This window comes from Thalassophryne amazonica, chromosome 3, assembly GCF_902500255.1.
Source record: "Thalassophryne amazonica chromosome 3, fThaAma1.1, whole genome shotgun sequence".
In the NCBI taxonomy this organism is placed as follows: Eukaryota; Metazoa; Chordata; class Actinopteri; order Batrachoidiformes; family Batrachoididae; genus Thalassophryne; species Thalassophryne amazonica.
The window spans coordinates 112,110,557-112,131,360 of record NC_047105.1 but is presented as its reverse complement, the minus strand read 5'-3'; the positions used below and the strand labels follow the sequence as shown (position 1 = coordinate 112,131,360).

Sequence of the window (20,804 nt, the reverse complement as noted above, 5' to 3'; positions counted from 1 at the left end):
TGTTTCCAGTTAGGTGTTCTTTGAGCATTCATCAACTTTCCAAGTCTTTTGTTGCCCCATCCCAACTTTTTTGAAATATGTTGCAGGCATTCATTTGAAAATGAGCAAATATTTGCACAAAAACAAAAAAAGTCTATCAGTTTGAACATTAAATGGCTTGTCTTTGTGGTGTATTCAAGTCAATATAGGTTGAAGAGGATTTGCAAATCATTGTATTCTGTTTTTATTTACATTTTAAACAATGTCCCAACTTCACTGGAATTGGGGTTGTAAATAAATAAACACCAATGATTTTATTACATCCTTGGCAGATGTATTAAACAATGTAGTGTCCATTCAATAGTCCAATGGATGTGGGCACAAAACCTGACATGGCTCTCTGAAAATCAGTGAACTGTATCTCTTGCCTGTGTGTGTGTGTGTGTGTGTGTGTGTGTGTGTGTGTGTGTGTGTGTGTGTGTGTGTGTGTGTGTGTGTGTGTGTGTGTGTGTGTGTGTGTGTGTGTGTGTTCAAGGCTATTTGCCTTTCTTTTAATTTCATCCTTCTGTTGTAAATGCTGATAAGTGGTTCTTGCTCTAATCTGATTACTTTGCTGCCCTGTGCTATGATTTTATTTAATGGTTGTGATAGATGAGAGCTAGTGACCCAAACCAGGCTGAGATATTAATTACAGATTCAATAAAACAGATGTAAAATGCTGTTCGGACTGAGTGGTGGACCTGAAAATTCAGAGTTTGGTTGGAAGGTGCATGTGTGATCAATTACTGCCCCAAAGTGTCTATATGACTCGAACTGTTCCATTGGCTGGTTATTAACTGACAGCGTGGAAATGCTGGGAGGATTTTTCTGAACATCAACAACCAGTTCTTTAGTCTTGGCGATGTTGAGGTCTTGGCAGTTCTGCCTCCACCACTGTCCAAGAGTATCCATCTGAGTAACTGAGTCATGTTGTATCGCTCCCCATTAACAGAACATATAAAGAGGACAAACCCTGTTTCATCTGGTGAACTTTGATGCACCGTGCTACAACTTTGCTGTTATTTCTTATAGATGTGTCCTGAACACTGGGTATGTTGCGAGCTTGTCGCTCCACTCCCGCCAGCTAAGGAATGAGCAACCACATATTCATCAAGTGAGGTCATGTCTGGGAACATGTAATGCAGCTGAGTGTCTCTGAATGGACCACACAACAGAACTACTTTGGGTTCTTGATGGCAACCACCCAGGAAGACAACTCGTCTATCCCTGCTTATCTTTTGACATAGTGCTCAAGGTCAAGGACACTCTGAAGAGACCTAGCACCAAAGATATCCAATCATTGCCTTAGGTCACTGGTTAGTACCCAAATCCCACAACCATAAATAAAACAGGTAGCACCGGGACGCTCAAGACTTAAACTCATTTTCCTTTAAAAGTTTCACCAAACAATGCTTGTGCAGTGACATCATGACTCCATAAACCCTTCCCACGTCTCTCAATCTCAAATGCTGACAACACATACAGTATCTATTATATGACCCATATCATATCTCTTCACCTACATTTTGTGATTATAAAGGCCCACCCCAGGCATAAAGTTGTTTCTCAGTGCAAACATAAAATAGATTTTCTCACTCAGAGGACAAACTCCACAGCCTTTGGCTCAGATTTGGACTTTATTTCAACTGTTTTTGCTTCTTCTATCAGAATGTAGCTATTTGAAATGGCACATGATTTACAGAGAGAGAGCGAGAGAGAGAAACTGTGCAGATAAGCAGTACAGTTGTGTAAGGTGCACTGTGTTGGTGAATAATGATCCACAGGAAAGCACGGGCACGCAGTGGTTAAGTAGGTTTGCCTGAAAAAGTGTGGAAATATCTTCAGCCAGACATGTCAGCCTGACGCTCCTTGTTCTTGCGCACCTCAGTGGCATACACTCCCTAGAATACGAGAAAAGACAAAAACAAAACACAGTGAAACAAAAGTCAGATGTCAGGAAGCCGGCCTTCTGCGGAAACAAGAACAAGAAACCTAGCAACACAAAATTTTGTTTTTGTTTCCAGAAAAAGAAACTGTGCCTTTAAAACCTACATCACTCATCTTACTGCTCAAATCAAATCAGGGCAGAACACACCCTACTGACACAGTCTGAACATGTTACGGAAATGACTCATTTACAAAATGAACACACACACACACACACACACACACACACACACACACACACACACACACACACACACACACACACACACACACACACATCATAAAAAGTAGACTATTCTCAGTTGCACCAATTTAATCACATCATGTCATGCTAACTTTAAATGTTAGCATGTGCGAAAGCTTAGCATGTGTTAAACATTAGCATGTCTTTGGTTCAGCACCAAAGATTAAGATTAAGATATCATTGATTCTAGAGTTCCTGAAGGACTCAACATGTAATTACATCAATCAATTAACCCATTTTGTTTGAATATTTTAACCCCACAATTATTTGTTTAATTTTTTCCCGTCTTCATTCAATTCTACCGCTAAAGAATTCTTTGTTAATTGATTTGGCCACACTCTATCTACACCCACGAAGGCTGATGCAGGTCTTGCTCACTCACGCCAGCATTACAGTGTCTTGGCATCCTTCATGAAACTACATTCCTTGTTGAATTCCTTTGTTATAAACACCGCGTGTTGACGACCAAGACAGGAATTTATGTTGAAACGAGTAAGACAAAAACTATGTCCAAAATAATGTGACTTTCATATAATGGAGTCATGATACACCATCTAGTTTGTTTAAAATTCTGCCATTTACCATTTCCAGTTAATAAGAGAACAGTGAATGGTGCAAACACATTTCAGGTTCATTTGTAATTTAGTTTCTGGCTATTTTTATTATCATGTCGCTGCCTCAGAAAAGATCGCTCTTAAGCTAGTTGGAATGCAAATAATGTATTCTATTAATTTCTGAGAGAACATCCAACTGCAACTCACTTTGGTGATTTTACAAAAAAAAACCTTGTAATTGCAACATTACTGTATATATTTATGTATTGATGTCTCCACATGTCACAGTAGCTGTAACACCAAATTTCAAGCCCCTTCAGTTTCACCAGTGTTAATTTCTATTTGATACAGACATCTTGGAAAATACTTGATACTATTTGCAATATCACAGGGAGAAACATGACAAAATGTTAGGTGTATTTTTAAAAATAAAGATTAGAAATAAAGCATAGTGTTCTTATCTTATCTTATCTTAGTCCCGCTGGATACTGCGCTTTGTGCTGCTGGACGCTGCGTTATATAAAATAATTATTTTATAGAGGATTAATTATTTGCTCTCAGAATTTGGCTGATGAAACCACCTCTAATCACTCCCGGAATCACAAAGGAATGTTCTACAGCTGCAGCTTTTCTTGTGCGCTTCATGACGTGGAGAACGCATTTGGAATCATCTCAAAGGTAATTATTTGTAGTATTTACACTGAAGAAAAAAAAAAAAAAAAAAAAAAAATATATATATATATATATATATATACACTCAACAAAAATATAAACGCAACACGAGATGAACTCAAAGATCTAAAACTTTTTCCACATATACAATATCACCATTTCCCTCAACTATTGTTCACAAACCAGTCTAAATCTGTGATAGTGAGCACTTCTCCTTTGCTGAGATAATCCATCCCACCTCACAGATGTGCCATATCAAGATGCTGATTAGACACCATGATTAGTGCACAGGTGTGCCTTAGACTGTCCACAATAAAAGGCCACTCTGAAAGGTGCAGTTTTGTTTTATTGGGGGGGGGGATACCAGTCAGTATCTGGTGTGACCACCATTTGCCTCATGCAGTGCAACACATCTCCTTGGCATAGAGTTGATCAGGTTGTCAATTGTGGCCTGTGGAATGTTGGTCCACTCCTCTTCAATGGCTGTGCGAAGTTGCTGGATATTGGCAGGAACTGGTACACGTTGTCGTATACGCCGGTCCAGAGCATCCCAAACATGCTCAATGGGTGACATGTCCGGTGAGTATGCCGGCCATGCAAAAACTGGGACATTTTCAGCTTCCAAGAATTGTGTACAGATCCTTGCAACATGGGGCCATGCATTATCCTGCTGCAACATGAGGTGATGTTCTTGGATGTATGGCACAACAATGGGCCTCAGGATCTCGTCACGGTATCTCTGTGCATTCAAAATGCCATCAATAAAATGCACCTGTGTTCTTCGTCCATAACAGACGCCTGCCCATACCATAACCCCACCGCCACCATGGGCCACTCGATCCACAACATTGACATCAGAAAACCGCTCACCCACACAACGCCACACACACTGTCTGCCATCTGCCCTGAACAGTGTGAACTGGGATTCATCCGTGAAGAGAACCCCTCTCCAACGTGCCAAACGCCAGCGAATGTGAGCATTTGCCCACTCAAGTCGGTTATGACGACGAACTGGAGTCAGGTCGAGACCCCGATGAGGATGACGAGCATGCAGATGAGCTTCCCTGAGACGGTTTCTGACAGTTTGTGCAGAAATTCTTTGGTTATGCAAACCGATTGTTTCAGCAGCTGTCCGAGTGGCTGGTCTGAGACGATCTTGGAGGTGAACATGCTGGATGTGGAGGTCCTGGGTTGGTGTGGTTACACGTGGTCTGTGGTTGTGAGGCTGGTTGGATGTACTGCCAAATTCTCTGAAACGCCTTTGGAGACGGCTTATGGTAGAGAAATGAACATTCAATACACGAGCAACAGCTCTGGTTGACATTCCTGCTGTCAGCATGCCAGTTGCACGCTCCCTCAAATCTTGCAACATCTGTGGCATTGTGCTGTGTGATAAAACTGCACCTTTCAGAGTGGCCTTTTATTGTGGGCAGTCTAAGGCACACCTGTGCACTAATCATGGTGTCTAATCAGCATCTTGATATGGCACACCTGTGAGCTGGGATGGATTATCTCAGCAAAGGAGAAGTGCTCACTATCACAGATATAGACTGGTTTGTGAACAATATTTGAGGGAAATGGTGATATTGGTATGTGGAAAAAGTTTTAGATCTTTGAGTTCATCTCATACAAAATGAGAGCAAAACCAAAAGTGTTGCATTTATATTTTTGTTGAGTGTATATATATATATATATATATATATATATATAAATGCAACACTTTTGTTTTTGCTTCCATTTTTCATGAGCTGAACTCAAAGATCTAAAGCATTTTCTATATACACAAAAGACCTGTTTCTCTCAAATACTGGTCACAAATCTGTCTCTAACTGTTGTTAGTGAGCACTTCTCTTTTACTGAGATAATCCATCCCACCTCACAGATGCTGATTAGACACCATGATTAGTGCACAGGTAGGCTGGTCAAAATGAAATGCTCACTCAGGCTCACAGCCATGGTTGCCTGGAATGCACTGCCTACTTTTTTGGTGTCAGAAACAAACAAAAAGTTGTTTCAGAAGAAGTTAAAACTATTTCTATTCACACAATGATCTAATGTATACTTTTTTATTATATACTGTTACTATGAACTTCTAATTATGATCATAATGTTTATGTGTATGTATGTGTGTGTACGAGGTCTATTAGATAATAAACCGACCCTTTATTTTTTTTAACTATATGGATTTGAATGACGTGCGATTACACCAATCATGCTTGAACCCTCATGCGCATGCGTGAGTTTTTTCACGCGTGTTGGTGACGTCATTTCCCTGTGGGCAGGCCTTGAGTGAGATGTGGTCCCGTCCTCTCGGCTGAATTCCTTTGTTTCACACGCTGCTCGAGACGGCGCGCGTTGCTTTATCAAAATTTTTTCTGGACCTGTGAGGAATATCCAAGTGGACACTATTCGAGAAATTAAGCTGGTTTTCGGTGAAAAGTTTAACGGCTGATGAGAGATTATGGGGTGTTTCTGTCGCTGTAAGGACTTCCCATGCAGCGGGACGTCGTGCAGCGCTTCCAGGCGCCGTCGTCGGCCTGTTTCGACCTGAAACCATCCTAATTTAAGGCTTAATTCACCCAGGACGTCGTGAGAGAACAGAGAAGATTCAGAAGAGGCCGGCATAAGGACTTTATGCGAACATTCCACTGTTTAAGGACATTTTTTAATGAAAGACGTGCGCGCAAATTCGCCGAGTCGTTTCCGTGACGACTCGGCAAATCTGTGTGCGCCGCGACAGGAAAAACACCTCCGTGTTGAAAACCATTTGTAAAATTCAGGCGGCTTTTGATGGCTTTCAACAAGTGAGTAACTGAGAAATTGTTTAACAGCTTGGGCATGTTCCAACTTGCCCGTTAAGTTTTCCAACGGAGGTGTTTTTCCTGTCGCGACCCCCCGCGGTCGGGTCCGGCCCGACATGCGACTCTGCCCGCACGTTCTTTCATTACAAAATGTCTGTTAACAATGGAATGTCTGAATAAACTCCTCATGCCGACTTCTTCTGAAAGTTCTCTGTTCTCTGATGACTTCCTGGATCAACAGAGCCTGAAATGTGGAAATTTTCAACTTGAAGCGGCGAGACGCTGCCGCCTCGAAGTGCAGATCGCCGTCAGGCACCGTGGGCCGTCCTTACGGCAACACTACCAGACCAAAATCTCTCATCAGCCGTTAAAATTTTTACCAAAAACCAGCTGAATTTATCAAATGGTGTCCACTCAGTTGTGCCTTACAGTTTTGAAAAAAATTTGATCAAACAAAGCAGCAGTCTCTCTGAGCCATTCCTAAACAATGAAAAAATCGACGAGAGGGTGGGCCACTCCTCACTCAAAGACTGCCCACAGGCGAAAGACGTAACCGACAGGCGTGAAAAAAAACTCTTGCATGCCCACGAGGGTTCAAGCATGTCTGATGTAATCACACGTGATTTATATTTTTGTACATTTTTCAAGTGAGCTGTACTGTTACTTTTTTTGTATATTATGTTATTCACATTTCAGATCTGATATTAATGGACGTGGAAATTCATGAGTTTAGAGTCAACTATGGGCTTTCATACTTAAGGAGTGTGTGTGTGTGTGTGTGTGTGTGTGTGTGTGTGTGTGTGTGTGTGTGTGTGTGTGTGTGTGTGTTTTGAAAAATGAATGTAATGAATTTTAAAAGACCCCAGGAAGAATAGCTACTGATTTTCAGTGGCTAATGGGGATCTTAATAAACTAAACTAAACTAAACAGACCATGCAACACTCTGGTGCTATCTGCTTACTCAGGCTCATGGCCCGCACAACACTCTGGTGCTATCTGCTCACTCAGGCTCACAGCCTGCGCAACACTCTGGTGCTATCTGCTTACTCAGGCTCACGGCCTGCGCAACGCTCTGGTGCTATCTGCTTACTCAGGCTCACAGCCTGTGCAGCACTCTGGTGCTATCTGCTTACTCAGGCTCACAGCCCGCGCAACACTCTGGTGCTATCTGCTCACTCAGGCTCATGGCCCGCGCAACACTCTGGTGCTATCTGCTTACTCAGGCTCACAGCCTGCGCAGCACTCTGGTGCTATCTGCTTACTGAGGCTCACAGCCCATGCAACACTCTGGTGCTATCTGCTTACTCAGGCTCACAGCCCGCGCAACACTCTGGTGCTATCTGCTTACTCAGGCACACACAAAACAAATCCACTGTGCTGCTTAGAGGCTGTTAGCAGGAAGAAAGAACAAAAGCTGGACTCATTTCTGACGTGATTTTTTTTTTTGCTGCACTGTCTTTTTTTTGTTGTGGTACACGCATGCACAAGTGCCAACCAGGATGCATGTGTGTGCGCGTGCGTGGGGGACAATGACTCTCCCAAAACATAATTTGGATGAGCTCACTGATGCTGCTAATTCTTGTAAGATACACACACACACACACACACACACACACACACACAAACACAAAACAAATCCACTGTGCTGTCTATTAGCAGGAAGAAAGAAATTAAACCTGGATTCTTTTTTTTTTCGCTGCACTGAGGACGTACACAGTCAACCGAGCCGGTTGCGTGTGTGCGCATGCATGGGGGACAACAACACAATGATTTGATTGAGCTAACTGACACACACAAACACACACACACACACAATCCACTCCGCTGTAAGCCGTCTGGATGCATGAAGAACTGTTCACATGAAACGCTGACGTGGTTTTTGGCTGGACTGAGGAACTATACAAAGTCTTTTTCTTTTTTTTTAATGGAAGTCCGAAGTCAGTGCACAGCATCACTGGACTACACTTACAGTGGAACACCAAAATGTAAGTCCCTTTTCTGTTGTTTATACTGTAAATTAATAAAATATCAAATGACAAGCATCTATTTTAGCCATTATATAAAACAAATAATGAATGTTTTTACATTCTTTCAATGGAACGAATATTTCATGAGGTGAAAGCTGGAACATACCATTCAACTCGGTTTCGCCTCATTGAATGGTATGTTCCAGCTTTCACCTCATGAAATATTCGTACCATTGAACTCAAACATTCATTATTTGTATACTATTCACTCCTTTTTTTTAAAGCATGTAAAAAAAATTAACAATTGCTCACAATGTTCTACAATGCTACTTTTGCCACCCCTTACACCTGATATTGGGCCACCATTGGATAACCAATTATGTTTTGTGCTAAAAACATGGGCAGTTGCCTGTCACAAATTGGCAGTGGAAGACCAGCCTAATTAGTCCATGTGCCAAGCATGTTTTTGGTATAAGTGGGATGGCTTATGGCCAAAAAAAAAATGGCCAACTCATTACATGCTGGCCCAAAGCACCACATCTGGAGTATGCATAGTTTAATTAAATACAAACATTTTTTGGGGGGGGGGGGTTACCCGATTTTAAAGGTCAGGTAATGGTCAAAATGGAGTAGTACTGTCATATAAGGTTGCAGTTTATTTTCACCATGCTTTATGTCTACCAGGAAACAAATCAGAATTGTTGGCTTGCATCGACCCCAGCATCCAGACAGAACCACCATCACACTTTGATGTGAAGATTTTTGATGGAACTGCCATGGTGTGTAACCTGCCATATGGAAACAAGTCTATGTTTGGTGAATACAGTGACACAATCTTCATTCCTTGGACAGAGAGGCAACTGCAAAGTAGCACTTGAATTGACATTGTATGGGACAGATACCATCCATACAGCTTGAAATCAACAACCCGTGAGAAACGAGGGAAGGGGGTATGGAGGAAGGTGTCTCGCAATGCCAAACCTCCTGCATCCTTTGCTGGATTCTTGCAGGATGACACAAACAAAGAGGAACAATTTGCTCTGCTCTCAGAAGTAGCCAACCATGTCTACCCACCTGAAAAAGGGGTATACATTATCTCTGGAGAGAGTTCTGTCCAATCAACCTGGATGTACTATGGACAAGAGTGACCATGAGGAGACAGACAGCAGGATTTCTCTGCATGTGCACGATATCCTGAGGAAAGGTGCAACATCCATTCTTGTCAGAACTGTTGATACGGACGTGGTTGTGATCCTTGTAGGCGTTTTCTACTGTCTTGCCAATCGGTATTTTGACTCGGATCTGTGGATGCAATATGGTGCAGGGAGGTACTTTCAGTACTACCACATTAACTCTATCTGCCTGGAGTTTGGTGAAGACGTCCCAGTTTAATGGTAAATGGAAGAAATCAGCCTGGAAGACCTGGAAATCACTCCCAACTGTGACAGAAGGGTTTACCACACCATCATCCTCAGCATTTGTTCCTCAAGACACATCATTTCCAGTATCCTGTGTAATTCACCTGTGCCATGTACAACAGCATGACTCAACACAGCATAGTTAACAAACTTCAGCAAGAGCTCTTTCCTAACATGGTGAAACTGATGGAAAGGCTACCAACAACACAGAATTCAGTGCTCCAACATGTCAACCGATGTGTGTACCAGGCCAGTATCTGGACAGAGAGTCTGACACCAGTCATTGCTGCCCCTAGCCCAGATGGTTTTGGTTGGTCCAAGTCAGGCACTGGGTGGCATCCCATCTGGACCACGGTACCAGCTGCTTCTGTGGCTTGTAGAGAACTCATGAAGTGTGGTTGCAAGGCGGTTGCCAGGTATGCTAAGAATGGTAAATGTGAACAAGCTGGTCTGGCATGTACAGCACTATGTCAATGCCATGGTGACTGTGAAGCATGACGTGCCTTCCTCATCCTTGTGATACTCCTAAGAGGTTTATTGCAGTATTGTCTTTTAAAATACAAGAAATACAATACTATAATTAGAAAACGGATGCAGTAATAGGTTACTAGTCCTATGGAGTTTATATAAATATGATTTGTTGTCATGCTTTATGTTTCATTGTTTATTAAAAAAACTAGGACTTGAGGGGATGTGAAATGCAAGACATTAAATAAGTACTAATACAATAACATGCTTTTGGAGGGCGGCATGCATTTTCAGAAGCCTGACGTCCAGATATTCGCCCTCATCTAACTTGGGCAAATATCAGTCATTTTGGGCAACTGGGCATGGATGGAGAGACTCTGAAAATGCATACCGCACGACAACTGCATGACGACGCTGTGTACACAATGCAGTAAAAACTACGAGCACAGAAAAAAAAACGCTGCTGGCTGCAGCTGCTGCAGCAGCTCCTTGGTCTTCTCTCACAAATGTGTTTAAATACAGTCCATAAAAGTCCTGCTCACAGACTGATTGCCAGAGACAGAACATGTCCACGTTCAGTAAAAAGTCTGGACATCTCGAGTCCACTCACAGACGATTCGTTCGTGCGCGCACATGTGAACAATTAAAAGAAAAAAAAAGGCTGTCTGCGTTCCTCGCTCTCTGCAAACTCTCTCATCACTGTGTTAAAGAAAGGACATAAGTCCTGCTCACAGACTGATTGCCAGAGACAGGACATGTCCACATCAAGTATAACTCCAGACATCTCCACATTTACTCAGAGATGGTTCGTTCGCGCGTGTGCACACGTGCATCTCGTGGGCGCATCTCGCAGGCACATCTCGAGCGTGCATCTGGTGGTCAAAGTAGGAAAGATAAACTAGCTCAGCACAAGAATAAATATAAACTAAAAAATAAATCAGAGTGCACAGTCTGTCTGCAGCGCGCACCTGACGCAGACATTCCTGCGTCGTCATGACACCACAGGAAGCTTGAGGCAGCCCCGCTGTGAAAGGGGCTTTAGAGATTGTGCTCATGAAGTATTTTGGACCTGATGGTGCAGTATGACAGTAATAATAAAGAGTTGAAACTTGAGATTGATTTTTCAGTTTTAGTATGTTTGACAAACTCCCAATTTTCTTGTTTCCCATATAATAAAACAGTTATAGACTTTTGATTTCAGTGTACCCGTGATTTCTGACCAGGTCCGCATTGGTTATCATTCGCCCAATTGATGTACCCCATAATCCCTTTCACACAGAGAGGTTCTGCAATCAAAACAACATCGAGAAACCAAATGCTGACAATTACAAATGAACATTAAATTTTTATGCCTTTCATCACATTTCCAAGAGACTGCATGTATGAGACCCCTGAACACTTGCTAAAACAAATATTCCAAATATTTCATGTCTCCTACCTTCAGCCCGCATGGAATTCATAAATACAAACCAAATTTCAGACATTTTATATATATTACTCTGGAACAAACAGCACAAACAGTGTTGTAAAGGACAATAAGCAAGGAGTTAAAGAGCAAACTTCACTTTCCCCCACAATGACATGAACAGGATAAGATCGTGGCTCAAGGCAAGTCCCATTGTAAATAACAGAGAAATCACTTGAAATTCTTGCATTTACATAAAACAAATGCAATAACAACGTCTAAAAACCTAGATAATATATTCACGAGAGTTTTAGTCACAACAGACAAAGAGTTTTATCTTGCAATATTGATGCCATCGTCTATGTGCAGTGGTTTGACTGCAGCGTTATCAGCGCGTCTTGTAGCAATTCACCATGTTGGTGACATCTTGCAGTGCTGCCACCTCTCTGGCATTTATGACATTTGCACGAGAATTGAAACCTCAATATGGTGAGTATATTTTTGTATCGATCATGGTACACTGAGGCTGGATCGTAAGTGTCGTTTGGTTCTCTTAAGTGGTACTGATTAGGTGAGAATTGATTACTGGCTAATGGACTAAATAGTGCTGGCAGTGTAACTGCAAGGAACACTGAGGGCAAAGAATGATCACTGAGAAAGAAGCCAGTGGAACTGTAAAGAAGTCAGGTCTAGGAGCATGCACTGGTGACTGAAATTTGACTCATCACATATAGGGAAAATTGATCCACAGTGGACTATGTCGTCAACATCTGGTATCTTTTGTCAGAGAGCTGAACCTCTGGTCAGTCACACATTGAACAGATTCACTTTGCAGTGCCTGGCAATTATTATTATTATTATTAATTAATGATTTATTTTTTACATGTATCTATGAGAAAATTGCACAAGTATATTTGATTTGAAGGCTTGGAGAGGAAGTGGGGGTGGGTGGCTACAGTGGAAAACTCTGTTAACGATCTCAGTGTGACATCTATTCTTACGGTGCCTTGACACTTGCACAGATTTGATCACCGCACTGGTGTGTAATCTGTTGTGCCAGAGTAAACTCGTTGTAAACTCATAAACTGTTTGCGGAAAGTGTGAAAAGAAATGTCCAAAATCTCTGGCACGCATTAATTACATGAATTACACGTGAACATTGTGCAAACAAAACTAGAACTACCAGAGTGGTGCCAAATGGCACTTCTTCCTTTCATGACCAAGGTGGTGCCAAATGGCACTGCTGGGGCAATTTACAACTCATTAGGCCACCATTTCTTATGTAAGTACAGCCATTAGATTGGAATGTGTCAGTACCAGAGTGACCGGCAGTTTGAGCCTGTGAGAATGTTCCATTTTTTAACCCATTATGGTGAGAAATAAATACGATTATTATGTTGCGGGTCATTTTGATCCGTATTGTTTAAATCCACTCAAAACAGTCAAAAATGAAGTTAAACCAATCCGAACTTTATTTTAGATTATACAAACATTTTGAAGAGATGAGAAGAAGAGATATACAATTCAAACACTATATCAAAGAACTCCTGTTTTCAATTTTTCTCTGTTCACAAACACTTTTTTTTCATTTAACTTGCCCCATTTTCTCGGATTTTCAGTGTTCAACATTTTCCCCACATGATGGACAGAATGTGACTTTGTGCTTTCTGCAGATGTACTTCTTGCACCTCGCACAACAGGTACTTGTTTTATTGTCATCTTGATAGGGACAGACTTGGCATCTTTTGCATTTCTTTGCACCTGTATCCAAAGGATCCATTGTGGGTTGGTCAGATACCCTTCCCTGGACCTTGATGAAAGCTGCAGCTGCTGGGGATTGAGCTGGCCTGGCCCGGTTCTGGATCTTGGAAGTGACGAGTGCTTTGCCTAGTTCTTCCAGGAAAAGTCGACATCTGTACAGTTTGCCAGCATTCCACTGCTGGTTGATCTCAATCTACAGCACATACAGTAGTGTTCAGAATAATAGTAGTGCTATGTGACTAAAAAGATTAATCCAGGTTTTGAGAATATTTCTTATTGTTACATGGGTAACAAGGTACCAATAGATTCAGTAGATTCTCACAAATCCAACAAGACCAAGCATTCATGATATGCACACTCTTAAGGCTATGAAATTGGGCTATTAGTAAAAAAGTAGAAAAGGGGTGTTCACAATAATAGTAGCATCTGCTGTTGATGCAACAAACTCAAAGCCATTATGTTCAAACTGCTTTTTTAGCAATCCTGTGAATCACTAAACTAGTATTTAGTTGTATAACCACAGTTTTTCATGATTTCTTCACATCTGCAAGGCATTAATTTTGTTGGTTTGGAACCAAGATTTTGCTTGTTTACTAGTGTGCTTGGGGTCATTGTCTTGTTGACACACCCATTTCAAGGGCATGTCCTCTTCAGCATAAGGCAACATGACCTCTTCAAGTATTTTGACATACCCAAACTGATCCACGATACCTGGTATGCGATATATAGGCCCAACACCATAGTAGGAGAAACATGTCCATATAATGATGCTTGCACCACCATGCTTCACTGTCTTCACTGTGAACTGTGGCTTGAATTCAGAGTTTGGGGGTCATCTCACAAAACTGTCTGCGGCCCTTGGACCCAAAAAGAATCATTTTACTCTCATCAGTCCACAAAATATTCCTCCATTTCTCTTTAGGCCAGTTGATGTGTTCTTTGGCAAATTGTAACCTCTTCTGCACATGTCTTTTATTTAACAGAGGGACTTTACGGGGGATTCTTGCAAATAAATTAGCTTCACACAGGCATCTTCTAACTGTCACAGCACTTACAGGTAACTCTAGACTGTCTTTGATCATCCTGGAGCTGATCAATGGGTGAGCCTTTGCCATTCTGGTTATTCTTCTATCCATTTTGATGGTTGTTTTCCGTTTTCTTCCAGTGTCTCTGGTTTTTTGTCCATTTTAAAGCATTGGTGTTGTGTGGGCCGCCGAAGAGGAGGTACTGCTGGCCCACCACCACCAGAGGGCGCCCTGTCTGGAGTGCGGGCTCAAGGCACCAGAGGGCGCTGTCGCCTCACAGGAGCAGCCAGGGTGACAGCTGTCACCCATCACCTGAGACGAGACAGCTGATATCAATCAACAGGGAGGTATATCAGCAGGACGGCATCTCCACCTCATTGCCGAGATATCGTTTTACCAAGGAGGTAACGTATCCAGCCGATTATATCAACCTTAATTACCTTTTGCCTTTATACAGAGAGAGAGAAGAGCAGCAGGAAACAGTATTTGGATAAGTACTCACACTCCTGCACTTTAGTGTTTTCCTGACAAGAGGTGGAGGTGGTGTTCCACCCTGTGTGTTGCTGGGTGCAGCCGCACCCACACCTGACTGTTTCTGTTCCTTGCCAGCAGTACCGGATCCGACGAGCGGAGGCAGTGGCCACCTGGGGTTCGGGACTTGGCGGCTCCAGTATCCCCGGGGTTCGGTGGCAGAGGAAATCGGGTGGTTCCGGTTCGACTCGGACAGACGTCTCCTATCGTCGAGCCTGCCCACACGACACCTTTGGAATTCGGTTACTGCTGTATTTGTAATCTGTTGTGTTTGTTGTGTGAATTCACAACAGTAAAACTTTGTGATTTGACTTTCTCCATTGTCCGTTCATTTGCGCCCCCTGTTGTGGGTCCGTGTTCCTACACTTTCCCAACAGGATATCTCGGCCAACGTCATGGATCCCGAGGGGCGTCAACCGGCTGTTGAACGGCCAATGGAAGAACAGGACGCGCAGGCGTCCGCAGGAGGGGTAATCGGTGAGTTGCAGCGGATCCCCTCCGCTTTCATGACTCGGTTAGATTTGATGACCGAGCAGAACGTCCTCCTGAACCACAGGGTGGAGGCTCTCGCCGCGCAGGTGGAAGCGCGCCCCCCGGGCGCCGCTGCGGCTCTCCCTCCCGTAGACCCTGTGCGTAACATTGACGTTCCACTGGTCGTTCAACGACCCCTCCCACCTTCCCCTGAAGCATACATAAGCCCCCCAGAGCCGTACGGAGGCTGTGTGGAGACGTGCGCGGATTTCCTTATGCAGTGTTCGCTCGTCTTCGCACAGCGTCCAGTCATGTACGCGACCGATGCTAGCAAGGTAGCTTATGTAATAAACCTGCTTCGCGGCGAGGCACGCGCTTGGGCTACAGCGCTCTGGGAGCAAAAGTCACGGCTCCTTCAGACATATGATGGGTTTGTGAGGGAGCTCAGAACCGTGTTCGATCACCCCAATAGAGGAGAAACCGCTTCAACTGTGCTACTGTCGATGAGACAGGGGCGTCGGAGCGCAGCTGCCTATGCAGTCGACTTCCGCATCGCGGCTGCGAGGTCCGGCTGGAATAGCACTGCCCTCCGCGCCGCCTTTGTAAACGGACTGTCATTGGTTCTTAAGGAGCACCTGGTGGCTAAGGACGAACCGTGGAATTTAGACGGGTTCATCGATCTTGTCATACGATTAGACAACCGGTTAGAAGAACGTCGGCGGGAACGAGACGAAGGGCGTGGCCGGGCACGCGCCGTCCCTCTCCCTTCCGGATCCGACCGCGCTCCGCCTTCCCCACGCTCCACGGCCCCTGCGCTCCGTGGGGCCACAGCTCCCCCTGCTGACGAAGCTAAAGACACGAGTAGGGCAACATTTAGGGCACCAGATGCACAGAGGAGGCAGGCCCACGGAGCTTGTTTTGTTTGTGGCTCGACAGAGCACCACGTAAGAGACTGCCCCGAGCGGTCAAACTCCAAACGCCTGCCCCTAGAGACAGGGCTAGGGGTGGGCCGAGACATTCACGTGGGACACACCCACATTGCCACACGACTCCCAGTCACGATCCTTTATGAGGACTCAACCCTGAAGGCCCCAGCACTGGTGGACACGGGCTCTGAGGGGAATCTGTTGGATAGCAGATGGGCTAGGGAGATAGGGCTCCCTCTGGTGGCGCTTACCTCGCCTGTACAGGTTCGGGCACTAGATGGCTCCCTACTCCCTCCGATCACGCATAAGACACCACCTGTAACTCTGGTGGTGTCAGGGAATCACCGGGAGGTGATCGAGTTTTTTGTGACTCAGCCCACCTCCCGTGTGGTTTTAGGATTTCCCTGGATGTTGAAGCACAATCCCCGGATTGATTGGCCGTCCGGGGTAGTGGTTCAGTGGAGCGGGTGTGTCTAGGTTCCTCGGTTCCTCCCGGCTCCCGAGCTAAGGAGGAGGTCAGAGTCCCACCCAATCTGGGGGCGGTGCCGGTGGAGTACCATGACCTTGTCGACGTGTTCAGCAAGGATCTGGCACTCACCCTTCCCCCCCACCGTCCTTATGATTGTGCCATTGATTTGGTTCCGGGCAGTGAGTTCCCGTCCAGCAGGCTGTACAACCTCTCACGGCCTGAGCGCGAATCAATGGAGACCTACATCCGGGACTCGTTAGCCGCCGGGTTGATCCGGAATTCCACCTCCCCGATGGGTGCAGGTTTCTTTTTTGTGGGTAAAAAAGACGGCGGTCTTCGTCCATGCATTGATTATAGGGGGCTGAACGAGATCACGGTTCGCAATCGATACCCGTTGCCCCTGTTGGATTCAGTGTTCACGTCCCTGCATGGAGCCCAAATATTCACTAAGCTCGATCTTAGAAATGCGTACCACCTGGTTCGGATCCGGAAGGGAGACGAGTGGAAGACGGCATTTAACACCCCCTTAGGGCACTTTGAGTACCTGGTCATGCCGTTCGGTCTCACAAACGCTCCCGCGACTTTCCAAGCGTTGGTTAACGATGTCTTGCGGGATTTCCTGCACCGGTTCGTCTTCGTATATCTAGACGATATACTCATCTTTTCTCCGGATCCTGAGACCCATGTCCAGCATGTACGTCAGGTCCTGCAGCGGTTGTTGGAGAACCGGCTGTTTGTGAAGGGCGAGAAGTGTGAGTTCCACCGCACATCTTTGTCCTTCTTGGGGTTCATTATCTCCTCCAACTCCGTTGCTCCTGATCCGGCCAAGGTTGCGGCGGTGAGAGACTGGCCCCAACCCACAAGCCGTAGGAAGTTGCAACAGTTCCTAGGCTTTGCTAATTTCTACAGGAGGTTCATTAAGGGCTACAGTCAGGTAGTTAGCCCCCTGACAGCCCTGACCTCACCAAAAGTCCCCTTCACCTGGTCGGATCGTTGCGATGCCGCGTTCAAGGAGTTGAAACGGCGCTTCTCGTCTGCACCTGTTCTGGTGCAGCCCGATCCTAGTCGCCAGTTAGTGGTTGAAGTGGACGCCTCGGACTCAGGGATAGGAGCCGTGCTGTCCCAGAGCGGGAAGACCGATAAGGTCCTTCACCCGTGTGCCTATTTTTCCCGCAGGTTGACCCCAGCCGAACGGAACTATGACGTCGGCAATCGAGAGCTCCTTGCGGTGAAAGAGGCTCTTGAGGAGTGGAGACATCTGTTGGAGGGAACGTCCGTGCCGTTCACGGTTTTCACTGACCACCGGAACCTGGAGTATATCAGGACCGCCAAGCGGCTGAATCCCAGGCAAGCCCGCTGGTCACTGTTCTTCGGCCGTTTTGACTTCCGGATCACCTACCGTCCCGGGACCAAAAATCAAAGATCGGATGCCTTGTCCCGGGTACATGAAGATGAGGTCAAAACGGAGTCGTCGGATCCCCCGGATCCCATCATCCCGGAGTCCGCTATCGTGGCCGCCCTCACCTGGGATGTGGAGAAGACCGTCCGGGAGGCCCTGACACGAGACCCGGACCCCGGAACCGGACCGAAGAACAAACTCTACGTCCCACCAGAAGCTAGGGCTGCAGTCCTGGACTTCTGTCACGGTTCTAAGCTCTCCTGTCATCCTGGGGTGCGAAGAACCGTGGCAGTCGTCCGGCAGCGCTTCTGGTGGGCGTCCCTGGAGGCCGACGTCCGGGGTTACATCCAGGCCTGTACCACCTGCGCCAGGGGCAAGGCCGACCACCGCAAGACATCGGGATTGCTACAGCCGCTGCCCGTGCCTCATCGCCCCTGGTCTCACATCGGCCTGGATTTTGTCACGGGCCTCCCGCCGTCCCAGGGAAACACCGTCATCCTCACGATAGTGGACCGATTCTCCAAGGCGGCCCACTTCGTGGCCCTCCCGAAGCTACCAACGGCCCAGGAGACAGCGGACCTCCTGGTCCACCACGTCGTCCGGCTGCATGGGATACCATCAGACATCGTCTCCGATCGCGGTCCCCAGTTCTCCTCACACATCTGGAGGAGCTTCTGCCGGGAACTGGGGGCCACGGTCAGTCTCTCGTCCGGGTATCACCCCCAGACCAACGGGCAAGCAGAACGGGCCAACCAAGAGATGGAGCAGACCCTACGTTGTGTGACAGCCGCGCACCCGACGGCCTGGAGTACCCACCTGGCCTGGATCGAGTACGCCCACAACAGTCAGGTATCATCAGCCACCGGCCTCTCCCCTTTTGAGGTGTGTTTGGGGTATCAGCCCCCGTTGTTTCCGGTGGTTGAGGGAGAGGTCAGTGTGCCCTCGGTCCAGGCCCACCTACGGAAGTGCCGTCGGGTGTGGCGTGCCGCCCGTTCTGCTTTGTTGAAGGCCCGGACGAGGGCGAAGAACCATGCAGACCGGCGGCGGACCCCGGCTCCTACGTATCGTCCTGGGCAGGAAGTGTGGTTGTCCACCAAGGACATTCCCCTACAAGTGGACTCCCCAAAACTGCAGGAACGATACATTGGTCCGTTTAAAATCCTCAAGGTCATCAATCCCGCCGCAGTGAGGCTTCAGCTCCCGGCCTCACTGCGGATTCATCCAGTGTTCCATGTTTCCAGGATAAAACCCCATCACACCTCACCCCTCTGCACTCCGGGTCCGGCACCACCTCCTGCCCGGATCATCGACGGCGAGCCGGCTTGGACTGTACGCCGGCTCCTGGACGTCCGACGGATGGGCCGGGGTTTGCAGTATCTGGTGGACTGGGAAGGGTACGGCCCCGAAGAGCGCTCCTGGGTGAAGAGGAGCTTCATCCTGGATCCGGCCCTCCTGGCCGACTTCTACCGTCGCCACCCGGACAAGCCTGGTCGTGCGCCAGGAGGCGCCCGTTGAGGGGGGGGTCCTGTTGTGTGGGCCGCCGAAGAGGAGGTACTGCTGGCCCACCACCACCAGAGGGCGCCCTGTCTGGAGTGCGGGCTCCAGGCACCAGAGGGCGCTGTCGCCTCACAGGAGCAGCCAGGGTGACAGCTGTCACCCATCACCTGAGACGAGACAGCTGATATCAATTAACAGGGAGGTATATCAGCAGGACGGCATCTCCACCTCATTGCCGAGATATAGTTTTACCAAGGAGGTAACGTATCCAGCCGATTATATCAACCTTAATTACCTTTTGCCTTTATACAGAGAGAGAGAAGAGCAGCAGGAAACAGTATTTGGATAAGTACTCACACTCCTGCACTTTAGTGTTTTCCTGACAAGAGGTGGAGGTGGTGTTCCACCCTGTGTGTTGCTGGGTGCAGCCGCACCCACACCTGACTGTTTCTGTTCCTTGCCAGCAGTACCGGATCCGACGAGCGGAGGCAGTGGCCACCTGGGGTTCGGGACTTGGCGGCTCCAGTATCCCCGGGGTTCGGTGGCAGAGGAAATCGGGTGGTTCCGGTTCGACTCGGACAGACGTCTCCTATCGTCGAGCCTGCCCACACGACACCTTTGGAATTCGGTTACTGCTGTATTTGTAATCTGTTGTGTTTGTTGTGTGAATTCACAACAGTAAAACTTTGTGATTTGACTTTCTCCATTGTCCGTTCATTTGCGCCCCCTGTTGTGGGTCCGTGTTCCTACACTTTCCCAACAATTGGAGATCATTGTAGATGAACAGCCTATAATTTTTTGCACCTGCGTATAAGTTTTCCTCTCTCCAATCAACTTTTTAATCAAACTACGCTGCTCTTCTGAACAATGTCTTGAACGTCCCATTTTCCTCAGGCTTTCAAAGAGAAAAGCATGTTCAACAGGTGCTGGCTTCATCCTTAAATAGGGGACACCTGATTCACATGTTTGTTCCACAAAATTGACGAACTCACTGACTGAATGCCACACTAATATTATTGTGAACACCCCCTTTCCTACTTTTTTTTTTTTTACTAATAGCCCAATTTCATAGCCTTAAGAGTGTGCATATCACGAATGCTTGGTCTTGTTGAATTTGTGAGAATCTACTGAATCTACTGGTACCTTGTTTCCCATGTAACAATAATAAATATACTCAAAACCTGGATTAATCTTTTTAGTCACATAGCACTACTATTATTCTGAACACTAC

The 20,804-nt window shown here is 46.2% G+C and overlaps 1 protein-coding gene across 1 annotated transcript in view; it reads right to left on the bottom strand.

Moving 5' to 3' along the window:
- Positions 1 to 1,636: 1,636 nt before the first annotated feature.
- Positions 1,637 to 20,804, bottom strand: part of stmn3 (stathmin-like 3) — an 81,387-nt gene continuing 62,219 nt past the window's right edge. The window contains exon 5 of the mRNA XM_034167313.1: positions 1,637 to 1,915. Within this exon, the coding sequence (XP_034023204.1) occupies positions 1,860 to 1,915 (56 nt within the window). The 3' untranslated portion in view covers positions 1,637 to 1,859. The remainder of the gene's footprint in view (positions 1,916 to 20,804) is intronic.